Source organism: Eriocheir sinensis, chromosome 12 (assembly GCF_024679095.1).
Source record: "Eriocheir sinensis breed Jianghai 21 chromosome 12, ASM2467909v1, whole genome shotgun sequence".
Lineage (NCBI taxonomy): Eukaryota > Metazoa > Arthropoda > Malacostraca > Decapoda > Varunidae > Eriocheir > Eriocheir sinensis.
In genome coordinates this window covers 4,012,062-4,035,554 of record NC_066520.1, presented here as the reverse complement: position 1 = coordinate 4,035,554, position 23,493 = coordinate 4,012,062, and the positions used below count along the sequence as shown (strand labels likewise).

General features: G+C 43.0%; 1 protein-coding gene across 1 annotated transcript in view; it reads left to right on the top strand.

The window, feature by feature from the left end:
- The window catches only part of LOC126997239 (uncharacterized), a 231,959-nt gene that overhangs the window by 193,389 nt on the left and 15,077 nt on the right, over nucleotides 1-23,493 (top strand). Inside the window, exon 8 of the mRNA XM_050858237.1 lies at nucleotides 12,856-13,114. Coding sequence (XP_050714194.1) covers nucleotides 12,856-13,114 — 259 coding nt within the window. The remainder of the gene's footprint in view (nucleotides 1-12,855; nucleotides 13,115-23,493) is intronic.

The following is a 23,493-nucleotide window of genomic DNA, read 5'->3' as shown; positions in this document are numbered from 1 at the left end:
CGTGCTCAGTGAAAATGGTGATTTGTGCTGTATATGGGTGTTACAGTGGCTCAACCTATATAATAAGGATAGCTTACTAAGCATTTATTTTACCCACAATGCACCGCGTATGCAATCTGGTTCACTCCATATAAAGTGCATTGGGGGGCCATTACTTATTGATCTTGTCACTCATTCTTAGCCAGATTTTGCGCTTTTTTTGGTTGCTGGAGCATAGACTTCACAATCTCTTGACGGGAAACGGGGCGCGGGGCCGATTCGCAGGGGGCCGATTTTCAAAAATTTAAAATTTAAATATTTTCAAAACCAAAGCAGCTAGCGACCTGAAACTAAAACAGGCACCTCCCTTAGGCATATATGAGTCTCCATGAGCAGCGGTATCAAAAAATTCAAAGTCGTTCCCTAATAAAATCCCGATTAATTGTTTTTTATATAAGTAAAACAAAACTTAAAAAGGCTATAAAATCCTCAGATTTTACGCTAGATGCACAAACATCACCAAATGCAGAGATAATCACTTATATTTTCAGAATCAATAGCAATATTTAGCATATCTTATAAGTTTTTGCCCGAAATAGCTACTTATTTTTGTTTTATTTAGTGCAATTTTTTACGTAAGTTTTTAACATCTAATAAATCACTTAATTTTCACATTAGAAACTTAATACTTGAGGAAAGCATGCAGAAACATCTTAATTTTACTCAACAAAAGCAAAATATTCATTTTTCTATATACAATCACAACTTATTTTGGTTGAATTCCGATGTCACTATTGCCGCAGCACGTCTTGCCGGCTATCTGGCCCTCGTCCCTGAACAATCACTTTAGCCTTTTGGCCTATGACTTGTGGGCCCCGGTCAGTTTCCTGGACTTGTACACGTCCCTGTTCCTCGCCGTCTCCTTCCTGCCCTCCTCGATACTGCTCCTCTTCCTGCCGGTCGGCTGCTTCAAGGCCTTGTTCTTCCTCGCTTCTGAGGTCACGTCCTTGGAGAAATTAGCACCGAAACAGTTGAGGAGGGACCTGCTGATGTGCGGCAAGATGGTGTTGGCCAGGTTGTGCCCCTCCTGGCACCCTTACCCCTGCAAGGTCGGGTCTGAGGCCGCCAGGAACTCCAGGAGGTGCCTGAACCCGTCCCTGTGGCGCATGGCAAGGGAGAGGAACCTCAACCTGCGCTCCTTCTTGTCCTCCCTGCACATCAGGGAGTCCCACAGCGACATCCCGAAGGACGCCATGTGGGCCATTGGGAGAGATGGCCGCTTCAGGACCGCCCGGCCCGTCTCCAGCTCTCCCCTGTCGACCAGCTCGACCAGGGCGTCGAACATCACAGAGGGCGGGTCGCCCCTCTCGAGCTCCACGGTAATCTTCATCTCCTCCTGCTGGGCAAGCTCCTGCTTGCAGCACTCGGCCACAGAGGAGTTGGCCTGGACCTTCCTGGCCAGGTAGCCGGCGTAGTTGCCGACCGCAGCGAGGAGCAACTCGTCCGTCGGCGGGTCCGGCTGGTCGTCGGCCAGCTCCCTGGCAAGCTGGGCCAAGATCACCTCGTCGTCCTCCTTCTCCTCTGCCTTGGCCCGGTCCAGGTCGGCCTGCACGTCCCCGGGAAGAACCGACGAGCTTCAGCAAATGCAGGCGCTGGGCCAACCTGTTGCTCACCATGAAGTTCTGCACGCTCGTCCAGTAGTTGGCGCCGCACATGGTGCGGCGCTTGCCGAAAGAGTGCTCAGTCGGGTCAGAGTTGGCCTTCCCCATGCACACATACTCGACCCCGTAGGACGTAGTGAACAGCCCCCTCACTACCACACTGCACTGAACACACCACTGCACTGCACACAACACTGAGTCACTGCACTGATGGCGTAGTACGGCTCCTCCACAGTTTACTCCACGGGTCGCGGCGTCCTCATATCTTGTGTCTCCTCCGTCACTTCCACTCGATCCACTGCCTTCTGTGTCTTCTTGTATCGTCCTCTGGATCCTTGCAGTTGTGGGGAAGGGTACAGAGACGATGAATAACTGTAGGTCCTTTACTTGGAGAGTAAACAGAGGCAGGACAGCGATAATCCTTTACAGAGGGGAAGTGCCCAGCTGACTGCGTGCCTAAGGCGAGTTAGGCGACGCGGGAACTGAGCTGAGTTGCCATGTAGGCACTAACTAAACGTACATTTCTTGTTTCCTAATACGTAAAACTGTGGACTTCACTATCCTACAGTTATCATTCATTTTACGTAAAGATTTCAACCTAAAGTTACGCAAATTTGCCATTTTTTACACAACGTTTTCAAAGTGCACGCATGGTGCTATTTTATATAAGTTACCTTGAATCCTCGACCAAATCACTCTAGAGACACTCCTGCCTGCTTGTATGCACTAAAACTTGAAGATTTCGTCCTGTTTCCACTTAAATTCGGAGTAAGAACGCAGAGTGTGTTTGAGTTGTCGCAGTGAAAGTCGCCATAACAATCGGCCCCTTACGCGAAGCCAGCGCGCCAAGACTGAAGAGATTTCCCGTCAACTAGTTGTGAAGTCTATGGCTGGAGATATGTGGTTGGATTGGGCAGCTGTTGAGTTGGCCAGTGGTGTGCAGTGGTGGAGATATTTGAGAAATATGTTATGTGGGGGTTGCTGGAAAATGTTGCTGTCTGCCATGTATCGGTGCTTGCGTTTTCTCAAGTTTCGTTAACGTTCGTTTTCTGCAACTTTGCAGGGGTAACTAATCCTGTCATCAAAATAGCTGACATAGATATATATTACTGAAGTATTACTATTGGATCAGGAAAGTTATATCAAATGGTTAATATAAATAATGTATAAAGGAATCAATGTATATGTACGAATACACAAAGACTATACCAACTTCAATATTATCTTTAAAGATATTGATGACAGGATTGGTTACCCTTGTAAAGTTGTAGAGGGTGGGTGTTGGTGAAATTTGAGAGAACGTAAGAGTCGATGTCTGGTGGACAGCAATGTTTCTCGGTACCTTTTTCTAACATATTTCTCAAATAATTATGTTGCTCTGTACTGTTTGCCAACTCAACAGCTTCCTAATTTAATTGCATATCCTTAGCATGAATATGAATAAATAAGGGGTTTCTAGTACATTTTATACCGTGACAGCAGGGTGAAAGTGAACCAGATGACATACCGCAGTCATGACGTCATCGATGACGTTTCAGTGAGCTATCCTTATAGTATATAATCCTTGGGTGAACCGACTATAGTGATGTATGGGAGACCAAATCTCAGAGCTCCGCAAAGGTGGAGGCGGAGCCGGATATCTGCTTTGCATAAAATGCGGTTGCGGATAAAACTCCGGAGGTTATTATTATTATTATTATTTTTTTTTTGCGGATGCGGATTTATTTTTAACACAATTACACTACAGAGTGCATTTATGCAATATGCATAATAAAGTGACGACTTTCAGCCACACTTAAGTGTGGCTTAAGTGTATTATTATTATTATTATTATTATTATTATTAAGTGTATTATCTTTTATAAAATTAATACATTTAAAGAAGTACAGGAAGCAAAGTCATACCATTATTGGCTTAATATGCATATATGGCATTATATGCATATATGTTATATAACAAAGCACACACACACATATATATATATATATATATATATATATATATATATATATAGAGAGAGAGAGAGAGAGAGAGAGGAACTGGTATATATAGGTGAGTGGAACGAAGAGTAGAGACGTGGATGAAAAGAAATAGAGAAAAAAGGGATTATGACACAAAGAGAAAGGATAAATATTGGATGGGTAGAGCTCTGCAACCTCCGCGGTTCATTGACGCCGAGGTGAATAATTATGCGGAGCTTTTATTATCTGAAAACGCGGAGGCGGATAATGATGCGAATGTTCGTCGCGACTTCTGGTCGACCTCGAGCGAAAACTACTGAAGCTAGAAAGGCGTTCTTGGTGGCAAATGAAAGCTCTTTTAATACAGATTAATGATCAAAAGCATATTGGAAAGTATTAAATAAATAAAAAAGTTATAAGCAAAAAACTAGGACGTGTCCAAATCCCGGCAAAAGGGCCGACCAACAGGCTATTTTGTGACAGCTGGACGACGAACTTGGAATCAAGCTATCAGAAAATCCTTCGAACTGATCAAACTACATTGCCAAGAGGGGCTACATGCCAAATTACAGCTTTCTAGAGGCAATAGCAAAGCAACACTAGACGAAAACGGCAAACTGTCTGGAATTCGTCAAAATCGCTCTCGGCAGGGTTTACTTTTCGAGCTCTAGCGACGAAACTATTGGGAGTAGGGAAATGTTATGCACCATATTGGAAAGCACATTGGCAGGGCTAACTCATTTGTTAAATAAGGTTTTTGAAATTCTAAAAAAAATGAGCGGGTTTCAAGGTTGAGAACTCAAAAATAGTTTTTGCGAATTTATTCGATTTGTGACCCTTTCGAGTCGGTTTTTGAAACCGGTTGCTCATTAACAAATATAGCCCTCTCATTTTGGCGTCGATTGATACCAAAAACCTTTCTGTATTCCCAGAAATAAGGGAGTTATGGCGATTCGCACCAAAGCGGTTGCTTTTCCAAAATTCGCGGCTTAATGACAAGGCTGGGGCAAGTGTCCGTTCCATAGTATAGGGTTCATTGGAAATATAGATGCCTGAAAATTTTATCAACAGAAATCGAAATGAAACTTACTCGTATAAACAAAAACTGTAACAAGTATCAAGTTCCTTTTAACTGAACTCAACTTTCAAATCAACTTTTGAGGAATGGCAATGAAGAGTGATCATTTATCCTTTTTTTTTTATGCAACTCAGTATCAGTAATGGTCTATGAATTTACGAATATTAACGAAAAATATTCCTCTATGAATCAGTTTTTGTGTTAAAAAAATATTCTCTAATTCTTTTTTGGTTGAACAGAAACATATTTATATGTTTGGGTTTTAGCCTATTCCTTTTAACTGATATTAGTTACCCTGCCTGTTAGTAGAGTCTTTCAGATGGCACTCATGTTCCTGGAGCACATACATACTTCTTAGCCAGAATACTCAGACGGGGATATTGTTCACTGCGTCGTCTCCAGAATTCCAGCGGGTCCTCAGTGCATACTATAATTTTTTTCAGCTGTGTAGGCTACCTCGTCAATTACAATGTTGCTTCCACTGTGTTCATTCTTTGCCTTTCTGTTTCAGATGCCCTTTTCTCAAACCAACTCCAAAGGCTAGATTCTGATGTCGTGTCTGATGGTGTACTTTCACGCTGTTCTATTTGATCCGGTTGTGATTCCCGAAGTTATTCTCTACTATCAACTGATCTCATCTCTAATGTCAATCTTCTCTGCTTCTATTGAAAGTTTACTTCATTGGTGAACGTATTTTTTTTAATCTGGTATCGAGAAACGTTGCTGCCGCTTGTGGATTTTTTTTAGAGTAAAGGAAGCAGTTCAAGAAAAAAGAAAAATAATTCAGAAAAAAGCCTGGGTATCACTCCTCTTAAAAATAAAAAGAATATAGAAGAGTATCCAAAATAGAGGTCAATTTCGGAGTGTCTTGATACTTTCCTCTTGAAAGAGGTCAGTCCATAGGCAGGAGGAATTACAGACAATAAGCTGTTGCAGAAGTTACCAGTGTTAGGGATGAAAGAATGAAAATGCTGGTGAACTCTTGCAAAAAAGGATTTTGACAGTATAAGGATGAGCTAGAGTAGAAAGTTGTGTGCAGCGAGGCCGCGGGAGGGAGGGAGGCATACAGTTAGCAAGTTCAGAAGAGCATACGAGGGCGTACAAGGCCCCTGTATATGGATAGCATCTGTGCGGGAGAAAAGAACTGGTAGAGACGATACAGAACGCCCAACCTCGAGGAAGCTGATTTAGTGAGAAAGGAAATATAAGGTTTCCAATTGAGATTTTGAGTTGAGGATAGCTCGAGGAAATTTATTGCAGAAGGTGACAGCTGAGTGTTAGCGAAGAATGAGGGATAGGTGTTTCGTAGATTGTGTCGAGTTGACAGGTTGAGAAATTGAGGTTTTGGTGCGTTGAAGGACACCAGGTTCTTGGCACAATCGGAAATGATAGCAAGGTCCGAGGTTAAGCGTTTTGCAGCCTCCAGCCTAGAATTATGTAATTCCTGTTGGAAAACAGTCTGTTCATGCGTGTGGCGAGGATATTGATATCTCTGAAAACTTCACATATTATGGTAGCGTAGTTCAGAACAACGGTGAGTCTCGACAAAAAGTTTTACGGTGGATTTGCCAGGCTCACGGTGTTAAGAACTCGCTCAGCACGGGTATATGGTGTTGTCGATACTTGTGCAGAAGGTCAAAGATCCGGATCTTCAAGTCCCTTGTGCTCCCTGTCTTATCTGTGGCTGTGGGACATGGACACAAAATGGGGACTTGGAGAGGCGGATTGATGCCGTTGGTAATAAATGTCTAAATAGAATCATAGGATATCGCTGGAATGACTTTGTGTCAAACCGGCGACTACTCCATGAGACTGATTCGACATATATTACCTGTATAGTCCGTCAATGCCATCTCCGGCTATAATTTATGGGCATGTGGCACGTTACTTTGAAGCTGATCCTGCTCATCGGGTTGTCTCTGTAAGAAACAATCCTGAGTGGAGGAGGAAGGGACGCCCACGGAGTTTGTGGTTTGAACAAGTCAATAGATCCTGCCAGGAAGCACTCAGGATGGGAAGGGGACCTGCATGGAGATTGGCTCGGAGGAACCCCGGACGTAGCGTAGTAGGGTGGGTGAGGCGATGCTCCCTCCGGCGAACGCCCCTATTGATTGACTGATTGTTTGAATGGTCTTCTGTCAAAAGATGTTGGGTAGTGCAGAGTGAAATCATGGGCATGAGAGTGGATATAACTATTGATTTTGAAATGAAGATCATCAGTGAACAAAAGAAAGAGAGTGCGAGATAGGACAGAGCTCTGCGGGACACCACTGTTGATAGGTTTAGGAGAAGAGCAGTGGCCGTCTACCACAGCATAGATAGATCGGCCGGAAAGGAAGTTGGAGATGAAAGTAAAGAGAGAGAGATAGAAACCGTAGGAGAGTAGTTTGGAAAGCAAAGATGTGTGACAGATTCTTTTCGATACGTCAAAGGCAACAGCAAACGTTTCACCGAAACGAATAAGAGAGGATGGAGCAAAAGTTAGCTAAGAAAGCGAAATCACCAAAGAACGCCCCTTGCGGAACCGTTTCTGGCGATCAGAAGAAAGGTCAGAAGTTGATAGATGCTTAAGAACTTTCCTGTTGAAGGATTAAAGCGGTCACCCGTCTTAGGCACATTTTGTATGTAGGCGTACTTTCAGCTTGAAGGCAAGGTAAATGTTGACAGGCAAGGACGAAAAAGTTTCATCAAGCAGTGTGTCAGCACGGAAGCACAGTTTTTAAGTATAATAGGAGGCACTTCATCAGGTTCATAAGCCCGAGACCATAGGCCAGGGGAGGCATAGCAAACATTATTATTAAAAATCTTAATAACAGGCATAATGGATTCAGAGGGGGATTGAGAATGAGGATTATACCCCGAATCGTCCAGAGTGGAGTTTATAGGGAAAGTTTGAGTGAAGAGTTCAGCTTTAAAGATATATATGATTACAGTGTTGCCATCACAATTAAGGAGTGCAGGGAAAGATGAAACTAAAATTGTTAGAGATGTTTTGACGATTCGCCAGAAGTCCCTGGAAAAATTAGAGAAAGCAAAGTGTTGACATTTTCTGTTGACGAAAGAGTTTTTGGTAAGTCGAAGAATAGATTTGACACTATTCCAGGCAGAAATGCAAGATTAGTAGGAGTGCGAAGGCTCTTGTACCTTTTGTGAGCTGTCTCTCTATCTCTGATGGCAATATAACAAGCGTGATTGAACCAAGGCTTTTTATTTTTAGCATGAGGAGTAGAGGAAGTAAGTGGAATGTGTGCCTCCATTCCATGCAGAGATAATCACTTCCGTAAAGCGCTGGGGGACACACAGAGGGTTTCTCTCCTGGAAGCAGTAATCATTCTGCTGGAAATCGGAAAAGTACATCCGTAGGTTGTCCCACGAGCTGAATCGAAATGCCAGAAGCACTGCCTCATTGGTGGGTCCAGAGGCTGTGCAGGAGTGATGGGACAGAATGCGGAAACAAGGTTGTGATCGGAGGAGTCCCACGGAGAGAACAGTTTGATAAGCTGAAGGATTGATTAGAGGTTGGGAAGAGGTCTAGAATGTTGAGCTATCTCCAAAGTCATCGGGAATACGTGTAGGGTGCTGAACCAACTGCTCAAGGTCACTGAGGAGAGCAAAGAGGTATGGCTTGTTCACGAGGTGGGTCAGTGAAAAAAGATGAAACCCAAAGCTGGTGGTGAACACTGAAAAAAAAGATGGAGATTTATGCGAAGGGAAAGTGAGTTATTGCATAATCTTCTCCTTAACTAGGCCAAGAGTTCACTGTGCATTTTTTTTCTGTGTTTTTTGGTTCATATATTTATACGGTTTCTTGCAAAATTCGTGCCATAGGAATAATCTTGTTTATTGAGAGGTGAAGATCAGTACTTATTTCACGTGCGACAATTTCAAATAGTTTACGTTTTTTTTATTGCTGCATTAATTTCCTCTACAGCTTCTGGCGAAAGACACAGTTCATTTCTACCAAGAAGGCAGAGCACTGTTGCCACTGCCTGGTATTGCTCAATTATTCTTTCAAACATATAGAACGTAAAGTTTCATTTGGTCTCAGCCTCTTGTATGCGTTTGTGTTATGGGATGTTTTGTTACAGCTGAATTTCAAGAAGTTTTTCGATGACGAATGAAAAAGCGTTACAATAGCTCTAATTTTCTTTCTAATGCTAGAAATCTCTTTTTTTTATCAGAGACTGTTTGTGACAATTTGATTAAGTGTGTGTGTGAAACAAGATATATGTCGAAGTTGTTCATGTGACTGAAGCTAGCATATTTGATGCGTTATCTTTGACTAGGAGAGCTATCGTGTTACTTATTTCCCATTCTTCTGCAATCCGTGTGAGCTCAGACGAAATTATTGTTTCACTGGTGTGGTCTTTTAATAGCTGCACTGTTTCAAGAAAAAAAATAATTTAATTTCCCAATTGAAGGTTATAAGATGTATCCTGCTACTCCGAGGGATGCCTGCAAGGACTATTGATGTGCTGGCTGGCCTGTATTCTGAGACTTGGAGTACTGTGAAATGTAGGTAGGGGTGGCTTGTCCAACTTCTTTCCCGTGAATGCGGGAGTGAGGCAGGGTTGTATCCTTGCCCCATCGCTTTTCAACACTTGCATGGACTGGGCACTAGGCATAGCTGTGAACCAGAGTCATTGTGGAGCATCTATTGGCAATACCAGAGTCACTGACCTTGTATTTGCTGATGAAACAGGAATCCTTGGGGAGTCGCTGGAGGTTTTGGTGGTGACTTGAGGCACTGCACGAAGAGGCGAAGTCTTTGGGACTTCAGGTCTCCTGGGCCAAGACCAAGCTTGGTACAGGTGTCTGGAGGCTTGCTATATGAAACAGTACAGTATGTTTATGCGTGTGGCGAGGTCATTGAGATCTCGGAAAATTTCACATACCTTGGTAGTGTAGTTTAGAACAACGTTTAGTCTCACCAGGAAGTCTTAAGGCGGATTGGCTTGGCCTACGGTGTTATGGACTCGCTCAGCACGGATATATGGCGTTGTCGATAACTGTGCAGAAGGACAAAGATCCGGATCTTCAAGTCGCTTGTGCTCCCAGTCCTACTCTGACTGTGAGGCATGGACTCTAAATGGGGACTTGGAGAGGCGGATTGATGCCTATGGAAATAAGTTCTACGCAAAATCATGGGAATGCTGGAATGATATCGTGTTAAACCGGCAACTACTCTGTGAGACTGATTCGACATGATATTACCCACATGGTCCGCCAACGCCAACTGCAGCTAAATAGGCATGTGGCACGATTCCCAGAGGCCGACCCTTCTTTTCGGGTTGTCTCTGCGAGAGACAATCCAAAGTGAAAGAGGCCAAGGGGACGCCCACATAGTTCGTGACGAGCAATTCGATAGATCCTGCCAAGAGGTATTTCGGATGAGAAGGGGACCTGCATGGAGATTTGCCGAGAGGGACCCTCGGGGTTGGCGTCTCAGGGCCCAGGTGACGCGCCCCCCGGCGTATGGCCCCAATGATTGATTGGTTGATTGTAACGCAGATGTATGCTTGGGTTGTAACGCAGATGTATGCTTGGGTTGTAACGCAGATGTATGCTTGGGTCTGTATGGAAGTCCATATAGCTGTTGTCAGTACTCTATACAAAGTATCTCGTAGAGCATTCATCAGTCTCTTCTTTGCGTCCTTATATTATGGTTAAGGCAATAAGTTACGCATCAGTGTTCATCTGCTTGGTTATCCATAACTTGGATCAAGAGTTTCTACAAACGTTTTGAGTCCTTTATCCTGAGAGTCTACGATGAAAGTAGTTTGCATATCTGGGGTGATCATCTCTAGCAAAACCTTGTTTCGCTGCTTGTATTTCCTTTTTGGAGAACGTGTGTTCTAATGTTTGTTACTTCTGTGTAGTGCTTGGGTCAGATAGATGTCTCTCCTGAATAGATACCTCAAATACATTTGCATGTATGGTGGTTAAATGCTTTAAGAGGTTTGATGTATTTTGCGAATGTTGAAACTGAGCACCACATATTTTGCATTTTTCTTTGTGAGGAGCCTCTGCAACTTTTTCAAAATTATCCCAAACTATGCTCCGAGAACGCCTCCCACCGTCTGCCATAGTATAGTCCTGGCTGTTCTGTATCACTGTCATGGGAAACAAAGTCCTAGTAGCGATTCATCAGGAATGATAATTTTACGGTACTGTATAATATTAAGTATGTATTGAATAAATAAATAAAAACGTAAAATCGCTTAAGAGTGACACACTATTATGAAATTCTATAAAAGTTCCAAGCAAAATATTTTACTGGTTACTTTGTTTTTATCGTTCAGTGCAGTGGTTTTTCATTTTTTTTATGTGACAGACAGCTGTTTAGATTAATTTATCACAAAATTCTCGAAAGAAGAATTTTTATATAGCGATGGGGGATGGAAGGGATATAGGGAGAGCATGAGAGGGGGAGGGAGGTGGAGAGAGGAAATGAGGAATAGCGGGGAACTAACACATTTGAGAGTGAAATAGACAGGATGGAGAAGGGGGAAGGTGGAATTTGGGTGAATGGAGGGAAGGAGGGAAATATATCGTTATATATGTAAATAAAAATAATACAATAATTTCTGGCATCCTAATTTGGTTAGCTGGGCACTGTCATGCTAGTGACGATGCCATACCACAAACTCATTAAGGGAAAATACTCTTACTGTTGTCAGGTGTTGGCTAATGTATTCAATGGGTGGAACACCAAAGTGGGGGGAGGCAGGATAACGCAATGACTGGAAAGACTGAGGAAATACATCACTGTCACGGCGTCGCGCACACGCCAATAACACACACAGTAAACGTTCATGAGGTCAGGACTACCGGTAATACATGTTTGAGCACAGCTAAACCCCTTTCTAATTAAAAAAAATCCTATATACTCCTGACATCGCCTTGTCTCTGTATTGTCTCCTCCAGTTCTTCTCCCCCGCACAGATGCTGTCCATATACAGGGGCCTTGTCCGTCCTCGTATGGAGCATGCATCTCATGTGTGTGTGTGTGTGTGTGGGGGGGGGGGGGGTCCACACACATCCTTACTAGACAGAGTGGAATCAAAGACTCTTCGCCTCATCAACTCTCCTCCTCTTACTAGCAGTTTCTACCTCTTAAATTCCGCCGCAATTTTGCATCTCTTTTTATCATCTATCGATATTATCATGCTGACTGCTCTTTTGAACCTGCTAACAGCATGTCTCCCCCCTCCCGCGGCCGCGGTGCACACGACTTTCCACTCTAGCTCATCCGTATACTGTCCAAACCCCAATGCAAGAGTTAACTAGTATATCCATTCTTTCATCCCCTTCACTGGTTAACTCTGGAACAGCCTTCCTTCGTCTGTATTTCCTCCTGCCTATGACTTGACCTCTTTCAAGAGGAGAGCATCAAGACATCTCTCCGACCGAAATTGACTTTTCATTACTTTTTTTTTTTTTTTTTGGCAGCGATTAGCAGGCTTTTTTTCTACACTTTTTTTGTTGTTGTCGTTGCCCTTGAGCTACTTCCTTTCCTGTAAAAAAAAAAAAAAGATCAACTTCGCTATACATGGGCAATTGAAGGCAAAAAAGTACACAAATTGCCAAAAAAAAAAAAAAATGCTCACCAAGCGACAGATTACTGCAGCAACACGGCTTGGCGCCATTGGCACCATGCTCCTTGCATCAGCTGATCAACGTCGTTTTCTGTAATTGATTTAGAAGGAAAAAGTTTTTAAGTAATATCTACACATGTAACAGAATATACTTTTTTGTGGTGTATGATTGGGTGAGGGTGACGTACGGGACGCTTCTTAGTAAGAGTAAAAAAGTAATTTCATGATATAATAATTGAAAATCTGCAAAATGCATATTTTTTTCTGTCCAGTGTTATTAAAGGACAACACCTTAATTTTGATGATAATAATAATAATAATAATAATAATAATAATAATAATAATATGTTCACGTGGCTAACACACTAACCACACTTGTGGTTAACGACATACTGGTTGTCTTATAAGCCAGTTATTTTCAAAATCTATTATCTCGTGAAATCACCGCTGCTTTCAGGCGGCTCTTGTCGAGACGTCCATTATCGAGAAGATGGTTGTGTGGACATCGTCGAGCATTTTGATTATCATTGCCTCCATCGTCATTCAGGATCTATGATTACTGTTCTTTTGTTTTTCAGGCGTCCTCTTCCTTGCCTAAGACGTCTTACTTCAAGATGGTGGACGTGTGGCTGTTGTCAAGTATATTCTTCATCTTCATCATAATCGTCCTTCACACCGTGATCGACCGCGTCAGGGAATGGGAGCCGAGCGTGCCCATGGCCACGAACGCCTCTACCACACCCCCCAAAAAGCTTGGCGAAACCACTCCAGTGTCTTCAGAAAAGTCATCAAGTTCCAACACCGTCCACCCGACCGGGGAAACGGTGGAGGTAACTGGTAAGCATCCTCTTTTCACTTTATACATTCATGCCCACGTACTCAGTTTATCTTTGTGGGTATTGGTGGAGCTGACCTGTACATATGATCGTCGATAGTTGCGGTGCTTACGTTTCCGAGATGGGTTGCATAAAGGGGGCAACTCGCGACAACTTTTGCAATTGGCAGTTGTTTTATGTCGGTCTGGGATGAAAACGACAGAGTTCTCGGTGTTGGCGGCAAGTCCAACATGTCAGTCTTCACCGGTAACACCGACAGTTTTGAATGCCGCGCCAAAACAGGTTCAGTCTATGTGCCGCGTCCTCGCACATAATCACTGACTTCGATAACACTCAGGACTCACCTTCTTTTACAGTCTTCACCAAAAATCCTCGATCTGTCCTTAGCTCAAAATCTTAACTAGAAACCTTATATCTCCTCTTTTGCTTAAACAGCTTTGGGTGCTCTGTATCGTCTCCACCAGTTATTTTCCCCATCCCACATGCTGTGCATATACAAGGGCCTTGTCTGCCCTCGTACAGAGTATGCATGTCATGTGTTGAGGGACTCAACACATATAATATAAATAAAGGAAAATCAAGTGCCCAAAGCGGCTCCTGGACTCGATGCCTCAGTGGACTGGTGTTTTTTGTGGCTGTCTACCACTCCCCGGCCCGGGTTCGAATCCCGGCCCGGGTAGATGGCGTGCAGTTCACTCACCTGTTCATTCTTCTTTTCGGGTAGGTCGATATATGGGTACTGAGGGAAGGTAAACTGTGGTAGTCCCGGACTTCACACTGACCCGTGTCCCGGGATAATAAGTTCTTACCACCAACCACAGGCTCAAAGAGCTAACGGTACAGAGATGAGCACCACAGCCACGTGCAGCTATAGCGTATGCACTCAACTTTAATTTACCTTTACCGCCTCGACTTGGTGTTTCTCTTCTTTGAAATCTCCGTGTCTCCAAACATAACTATACAGAATTGCCAAATTAAATGAATTGGACACGGAAGGAGTTAATGGATATATCGTCGAAGTAAATATATCATATATAGCCTCCTCAGGAACAGCCTGCCTCGGACCTCGGTATAAATGGTTCTCACCAAACACTTAAATGTATCTTGTTATGTTAAAAAAAAAGCACTAGGATTAGGATCAATGAATGAGTTTTAATTATATCAGGGACTATTTTTTTTCATATTATTAGTGTCGCAAAGCATCTAATTTTGTGAGGATAAGTTACTATAGTCTTTCCATTTTATCAGGTCACTTTGGGCGTTGCTGCCTCAGGCTGTGTTGCCACTTCACCCCTCTCTCATTCCCTCTCCTTCCCTCCCTCACTCTCTTCCCTGCAGATCTTAATACTTAAGTGTAGCCTCATATGGCAAGTTTTTCACCCCTTGAATCATTTTACTTCTTCGGATAGATTCTCTCTCTCTCTCTCTCTCTCTCTCTCTCTCTCTCTCTCTCTCTCTCTCTCTCTCTCTCTCTCTCTCTCTCAAAACATTATTTTATATTATGTTTCTCATGTTCTGACTTATTATCCACACCACCCAAAAGGTGAGTGACCAGCGGTGTTGTCCTTGTCACGTACTGTCTTTCAAACCACCCTGCAACAACTAAAAAAGGGGGGTAAGCGCTATAGTTGCGCTGCGGGCTGCTGCATTCAAATCCCGTTGCCGTTGGCCCTGTGTGAGTAACAGTAACAAGGAGGTAAAGTACCCCCAAAATTGCCAGTGATCCAGTGCCTACTACTAAACTAACTTTAACTTTCACTGTAATCACGTGATAAATCATGATTCACTGTGCCTATAGTCTACAAGAAATTGATCCCAAGTGTTTATACTAACACTTTTCAGGTGAAGTAGTGAGAAACACTCTACCATTCAGTTATTACAAGCTAAATACTCGCACCTAAGCTTACACCATTCTCGCATTTTTTTCTAATCTCCTGCCGCATGTATAGCTTGAACCATTTTTCTAATAGATTCCACGAAGACTAATGTTTAATCTGGAAAGTACCGAACAGAATCTAGTCAGTAGAACTCGTGGTAAAGAGATATTTAAAAGGCCGACACCCGCACATTACCGAAAGGAGCCGCTGAGGGGCCGAACTCACTCCCACCAAGACTTACCAACACAAAGGGCTGTAGCTGTCTAGGACACTGGGGGAAATAAACAGTGGAACACCTAATTGTAGAATGTAGCAACTACGAGAGGCAGAGAGGGGAGTTAGTACCAGAAGAAGTGATGGTGATGAGCCGATGAAAAGCAATACAGGTCAAAAGAAGAAGAAGAAGGTTTGTTTTGCTTTGGAATGCCAAGTCGTATAAATCTTCCTCCAAGGTATAAATACATAATGAACAAGTAAAGTCTGTGTTCGTGATTTATTAATTGCTTTAGTGTATCAAGTGCCTAAAACTGATAGTACAGAAGTTTTTGTAGACCAAAAAAAACCATCGAACAACAGGTCGTAGATTCAGGCTGCTGTGCAACCGAAGTTTCCAAATTTCATTTATCATAATACCGCAACTCTGTCAAAGATTTTTGAAGAAAAATGTTCTTAATATTGATAACTTTATTTTGAATTACATTGCAACACATCTTGTTTATAGTAGACCCACTTTTCTGTAGCAAATTATGCTTTCCAGATAATCGGGCATTTTTTTCGAGGAACGGAACTCCAGGAATTACCCCGAGACACGAGCCAGTGTGAACTGTGAAATCCGGGATTGCCACAGTTTACCTTCCTCAGGTTTTCCCAGGCACCCATTTATCGACCAGACCGAAAGGGAGGATGAACAACTGGGTGAGAAGCACGCCGACTGCCCTGGGCCGGAATTCGACCCCGTGCCCGCGGAGTGGCTCCTGATATAGCACGTTTCTTAACCGGTTCACTATCTTCGTCATCCTTCTCTGTACCGATTCTAACATTTTGATACCATTCTATAGTAAGGTGACCAAAACTGATCCGCATAATCGACATGAGGTCCAACTAATGCTTAATATAGCCTGAGGTTGACTTCGGTGTTTCTATTGGTTTGGCACCTTGAAATTCCAGTATCTTATTCGCACGATTTCTAGGTGGAATGCATTGGGCTCTTGGACGGACATCAGATCTCACTAAGACCCTCAAATCCCTCTCACACATAAACATGCTTAGGGGAGTGGTATTTAATACTGCACTTCCCGACATTGAACTCCATCTATCATTACCCCACGGAAGCTGAGTGGTTAGCGTGCGGGCCCCGCATCCAGCGCGCCATGGACAGCGTCGGTTCGATTTCCCACGCTACCACCTGAGATTTTTCAGTCACCACCGAGTGGCCTAAGACTACCCACATGCTGTCCAGAAGACCACCCATCAAACCGGACTCTAGAAGAAACCGTCCAAGTGAATCAAGAATGAGTTCCGGGGGGGGCTGCATGAGCCAAGCATAACTGGCGCCACTGTAAAAAATTGCCTGCGCCATGACGGGCTTGGGGCGACCACCAGGCCCCTGAAGAGAGCCTACCGACGCTACAGGCGGAGATGTAAAAAAAAAAAAAAAAAAATCATACAATCTCTTTAGTTCATGCTGGAGAATACTAGCATCCTGATCCGACTCAATTACTCTGCCGATCTTTGTATCATCATCAGCAAACTTGCTGACCTTACAACACATTCATGTATCTAAACCATTGATATAAATGCTAAACAGCAGTGGACCCAATACCGACCCATGTGGGATCCCACTCGTAACAAAGCCCCAGTCAGATCTTTTACCATTGATTTGCACTCTCTGCTTCGTATTGTTAAGCCACGCCCTGATCCAGTTCTAAACCTTCCCGTCAAACCAAGATCCTTAAGTAACAGTCGGTGGTGAGGAATTTTGTCGAATGCTTTACTATAATTAAGATACATAACATCACAGTTTTCATCTATATCTTTCACCTCAGTTACTTTATTATATAATGACAAGAGATTGGTGATGCATGACCTACCCTTCGTGAACTCATGCTGCGAGTCATGAATTAAGCTGTTTCTTTAGATGATTTTTAATTATCCTGGCTGTTATCGACTTCAGCATCTTGCCTACAACTGATGTTAAGCTAACTGGGCGATAGTTAAAGTAGCTGACCCGTCCCCCTTTTTGAAAATCGGCGTCACAGTAAGCTACTCTCCATAGGCTGGGCACATAACCAGAATTTATTGACATTTTGAATTCCTTCTGAACTCGTGGAAATATTTCGTCAGGATCTGGCGATTTACATTTATTTAACATATCTTTTTCAACCTGGATTACCTGCCTAATGATTATATCCCTCAACTTGTCGCCATCCCCGCCCTCATATACCTGAACACTCTCCGGAATGGCCGTTTGATCCTCGTGTGAAGACTGAAAGGAAGTAGTCGTTTAACATTGTACTCATATTATCGCAATTTTCCACGAGCTCGCTTGTGTTTGCTTTCAGCGGTCCAATTCTCTAACCTGTTTTTTGTCCTATACATCTTAAATAAGCCCTTGAAATTACTTTTTTGCCTCTTTTGCTACTCTAATCACATAGAACCCTTTTGTTATGCGGGTGTTTTCCTTACCGATCGGGCTGGTTCAAAATATCTATCCCTAAGGTGGGTTTCACCATTCTTTATTCTTTTTATATATTTCCCTCTTTAAACCTATCTCGTGTTTTTAGCCTACGGGTCATCCACTTATGATCATTGCTTTCCTTTAAGTGTCCGCTGAGGAAAAGTTGTCCTTGCGCCTCTATTATTACCCTAACGAAATTATTGTAGGTTATTTCTACTTGGTTCAGGAGAGCATACTCCAACCCACGGTTCTGGCCCCCATGAAACCCTTAGGCTCTCCAATTTACATTTTCAAGGTGTATTTTATTATTTTAACCCCTCGCAATTAACACTTCTAAAATCTGGCACCAACACTGGGTTGGGTTCGTGAGTCACCACCTAATCCAAGTCAAACCGAACCTCTCTGCGGTTACTATTTCCTACATCTTCCCCCACCTCCAGCTCACTTATCATATTCCCATTGTTAGTAAGACTAGGTCTACAATGTTACCTTCTCTGGTAGGTTCAGTAACTACCTGCTTAAGGAGCTCATATTGTATAACTTTAAAAAAAATCATCGGCTTCAGGTCATCCACTAGGAGTTCCCAGTCTATATTCCTACAGTTGAAGTCTACCATTACGCAGACATTTTAACTCCTCGCCCTGCCAATATCCTTTAGTAATATACCTGTGTCTTGCCTGCTAAGGTTAGTTGGCCTGCAGATAATTGAGAGAGAGAGAGAGAGAGAGAGAGAGAGAGAGAGAGAGAGAGAGAGAGAGAGAGAGAGAGAGATTTATCCCTCTAAATTAAGCTACAGTAGCATTAATCATGTTTCCAAACACACACACACACACACACACACACACACACACACACACACACACACACACAGACAACCACACGTCATACTGGCACTCGAGAGCGGGGCGTAGTCATATCTCCTACAGAATTACAATAAATTAAGTACTGCCACATTTCCTACATATAGTCCGTCATATTTCCTATACAAAGACAAGGATGCAGCATATTTCCTACACAAAAAAACAGCGTATCTCCTTCACAAAACGGTGCCCCCGGCGTAACTCCTAGAATTCTGCGAGCAAGTTGTATGTATAAAAGTGATGTGCAAGTGAATGCAAGAAAGAGTACAAAATACTGGGGAACATCAATGCAGGATCTTTTTCTCATTAACAATTTTTTTTACAATTTAATTTTATATAGACAAGTTAAAACTCATTTCAAAGGAACTTTTTAAGTGAATACCTCAAGGATGACATTTAATGACTGTACGGCAAGTGGGTTAAGTATAATGTGCTTCTGCCAGAAGAGTAGCTATGCAATCTCCACAGGAGGCAGCGTGTCGGCAGGGCAAAAGAACCGTTGTCCTAGACTGGATGACACCAATTGAAAACACAAGGCCCTAAAAATGTAATCGCTCCTCATTTGGCAGAAAAGTTAGTGCCGTCCTTCCTTGTCCCACGAATGGAGATAACAGGTTAAGAACATAATTTTCTCCCACTGAAGACTTGACTCATGATCAAAATTTCGAGTCAAACGACTTTACTCAAATTCGCTGCCTTTCGTGGTGCAGGAATATGGCTGGAACCCTGTAGGAATTGTGATTCGCTGCCTTTCTTGGCGTACGAAATGTGACTTGAACCCCGTAGGAATTGTGACTGAATATATTTTTATGTGTAGATGTGCTATATCCCCGTAGGAAATAATTATTATGTCACTCCTCTAAAAACTGCTAAAATTATGAGAGATGTTACATGTATGAAATACGCCGTATAAGAAATGTGGCGCACCCCCTCGAGAGCACACACACACACACACACACACACACACACACACACACACACACACACATGCAAACACACACACACACACACACACACACACACACACAGATCGACAAAAGAGCCTTGCTGAAATAGTGAGGGTACAGTACTTGCTGGCGATTGCTATTCCACCTCGTGATCAGGCAGTGGTGAAATACACACACACACACACACACACACACACACACACACACACACACACACACACACATGCACTTTGTGCAGTACCGAGTTACAATAAATGGTATTATTTAATCATGCAGCGAACTTTTTTTTCTCTATTCCGGGGTGGAGTTAGTCTCGTCCTCCTGATTTGGTTTGTTACATCCTGATCTGCGCATGCGCGGGCTTTGCTTTTTTGTCCATTTCATTCACTGCACAGTCTTCTAATTGCTTATACTAAGCTTAACATTGATCTTATGATTGCCCTTCTGTCTCCTCAGAGTTTTCTTCTAACTGAAGGTCAGGTTTATGGAATACTCTTCATTCAATAGCTGCGGGGTCCATGGCAGCCTTGATTTTTCTTATTTTATGAAAACTAGTATGAGATGAAAGGTAAGCGTAGTATAAGCTATTGGAAGACAGTGCAGTGAATGAAATGGGCAAAATAGTAAAGCCCGCGCATGCATAGAGCCTCGGCTGAATTCATCAAACCATTTACCACGCGTCTGTGTGGTAAGTTTCGCGGTATCTCCGCCCACCCGGTAAATTCGCAATCATCAACCACTTACCGCATCCGTGGTAAGGCCAAAAGTTACCGCGGCTCCGAGCAGCCGTAACTGAATTACCGCAGGCGTGGCCACGACCGTAACTGAATTACCGCAGGCGTGGTAAGTAGGTAAACACTGCCGCGGCATATGTTCAGAAGCGATTTTGACCCTATGTATATTTTTTCCTCGTGACGTGCCATAGACCATCAGAAGCATAAAAGCATGCAGATTTAGGATCTGGGCTTATAAAAGTGATACGACGAAAACCAGCTGAGTTCTAAGGAGTTGAAGGGAAATAAGTGCAAGAAAATGTGTACGAGGAGCAGCGAGTAGCGGGCTTTTTTTTTTCTATTATTGTTTCCTTTTTTGTGTCCTTGAGCTGTCTCCTTTATTGTAAAAAAAAACTCCCTATTCATTTAACTCTGATTTTCGAATATGTATTTTTACATTATTGTTACAATTTTAAGCTAGTGTGATGCAGAATTTTCTCAGGAAGATGATGGTGGTCTCAGTTTTTCTTATAAATGAGGGTTGGGGTCAGGAAACAGGGTGGGAGTGAGGTTTGTGAAGTCGCCCCAGGCCGGGGTCACTTACCATGCAGGGCCTTGGTGAGCAGTCTATACAGTAGCAAAGCTCCACGTGATTGGCTATACCGAGCACAGCAGCGCGTTGCTAGGGTAAAGGTTACCACGGCGTTACCATTGCGTTCATGAATGCCGTGTTTGGAAGATACCACAGCCGTGGTGGCGTCCCGGTAAATGTGAGAGATACCGCAGGCGTGGCTGGTAAGGTTGATGAATCCAGCCCCTCTGAATATTTCGTTCATGGCTGTATTTTGCTTTCTAGCATTCTAGTATAAGTTAATTTGATGTTAGATGGGTAATATATCAGAAGGTGTGGTTATTTCGACTTCCGGTCTTAAAATTAAAGTGCTTTACTCACATGGTGCTGCGGCAGACAACACCGGAACGGTAAAGAAGTTGGTAAACAAAGTATCGCGCCCGCTTTACGAACCGATAGCCAATACGGTTTATTCTAGTACCAATAGCAGTAGCGATACTCCATTTTTCGTCAAATACCGAAATCCGTACCTTTGGTACATTTTTAGGCATATTTTGTCGGTAATTGGTAGGCACATTTAATTTATCTATTTTCACTCATAAAAAAAAAGTTCCAAAACCGCGCAGGGTCAGTACGTTATTCTCACTGAAATTCTGGCACGTGCTGTCAACAGAATTGTATACATATGAGCGCGTCCAATATACCCCTGTATTGTGCTGTGTGACGCCAGCATCCAAGCGTGGTGGCTATGTCACTGTGCCTAGTTCATCCAAAGTTAACAGCTTCACACACAGCACTCCCACTCAAGGGTCCTGACACTATCCTTTAAAAAAAAAAAAAAAAAAATGAGGCCACAATCGTCTTTCAGGGAAAACTCTACATTACATTAGCATAAATCTGCAACACCCTGCCCCCTGCTGACGCCCTGCCTGGTCAAACTTTCGGCTCAACCTTTCAACATCTACCTTTCCTTCCTGCTGCAAGTTCGCCTATATACAAACTGTGCCTAAGAAGAGTGACCGCTCCAATCTCTCAAACTACCGTTCAATAGTTTTAGTTTTCTGTCTTTCTAAAGTTTTTGAAGCAATGCTTTATCAGAAGATTCTTAAGCATTTATACACTTCTGACCTTCTATCTGATCACCAATCTTCTTGCCTTCCTAACTGACTCTTGGTTATCCTCTCCTAGCCGTTTCGGTGAAACTTTTGCTCTTTTCTTATACATCTCAAAAGCTTTTGATAGAGTCTGGCACAAGTCTTTGCTTTCTAAGCCACCTTCTTACGGATTCTATATATCTCTCTCTCTGTTTCTTTAGTTTCAGTTTCCTTTCCGGTCGATCTGTCTCTGCTGTGGTTGACGGCTCTGTTCTTCCCCTAAACCTATCAACAGTGGTGTCTCTCAGTACTCTGTGTTCTGTCCTATCTCCTACTCCGTTTCTGATTTTCATTAATGATCTTCTTTCCATAACAAGCTTTCCTATCCACTCCTACGTTGATGACTCTGTTTTGCTTAACAGAAGGCCCTCCCTACGGGAATTAGAAGATACTAGGCGGAACGCTACAGAATGCTTTACCTCAGATCTTGCTATCATTTTCGATTGGGTCAAGTGGAACTTGGTTTCTTTCAACGCCTCAAAAACTCAATATCTCACCCTATTAACTTCATATAATCTTTCAAACCCCTATTCCCTATTTTTCGACAACACACAGCTGTCCCCCTTCTACAATACAAAATAACGAGGAAGCGTTTCAACTCAAATGTATCAAAACACTTCTTCAAATGTTGTCATCAATGTATGGAATGGTCTGCCTCAAAACATCGTCGAAAGCGAAACTATTTGCACGTTCAAAAACCGACTAGACAAATATTTAGAAGCTAACCCGAACATCCGCTATTTTGCTCCGGTCTAACAGAAAGTACTGTTAGCTTAGTTGTCGTGTATGATCTTCCTTCTGTTTATATAAAATTCCATTGTAGTTTTTCTATACTACATGGTATTCTTCCTTTTCATGCCTGCCTCGGCTGGAGGGACTGGTGGGAGGGGAGAAGCCTTCGCCTTTGCTGTCCTGTGTCTCTGACTCTTAGATTAGAGTAGATGGTAGCAACAACAAACAGCCTAGTTAGGACCAAGAGGTCCGTTGCTGTTTGCTTTTCCTTTGTACTTCTTTGTACAATAAACATCCTCGGTCTATCCCTAACTCAAAACTAAATCTTAACTGAAAACTTCATATTTCCCCTCTCGCTAAATCAGCTTCCTCGAGATCGGGCATTATGTATCGTCTCCACCAATTATTTTCCCCCTTCTAGATGCTGTACATATAAGAAGCCTTGTCCGCCCTCGTACGGATTAGGTATGCATCACTTGTGTGTGGGTGCTCCACACACCCAGCTTTGCTAACAGAATGGGGTCACAGATTCTTCGTCTCATCAACTCCCTCCTCATGCTAGCAGTTTTCTACCTTTTAAATTCCGCCGAAGTGTTGCATCTCTTTCTATCTCCTATCGATATTTTCATGCTGATTGCTCTTCTGAACTTGCTAACTGCATGCCTTCCCCTCTCGCTGCCCCGCTACACACGTCATTCTACTCTTGCCCATCCCTGTATTATCAAGATGACTTATGCAAGAGTTAACCACCATTTTCATTATTTTATCCCTTCCGCTCGTAAATTCTGGAACTGCCCTTCTTCATATGTATTTCCTCCAGCCTACGACTTGAACTTTTTCGAGAGGAGA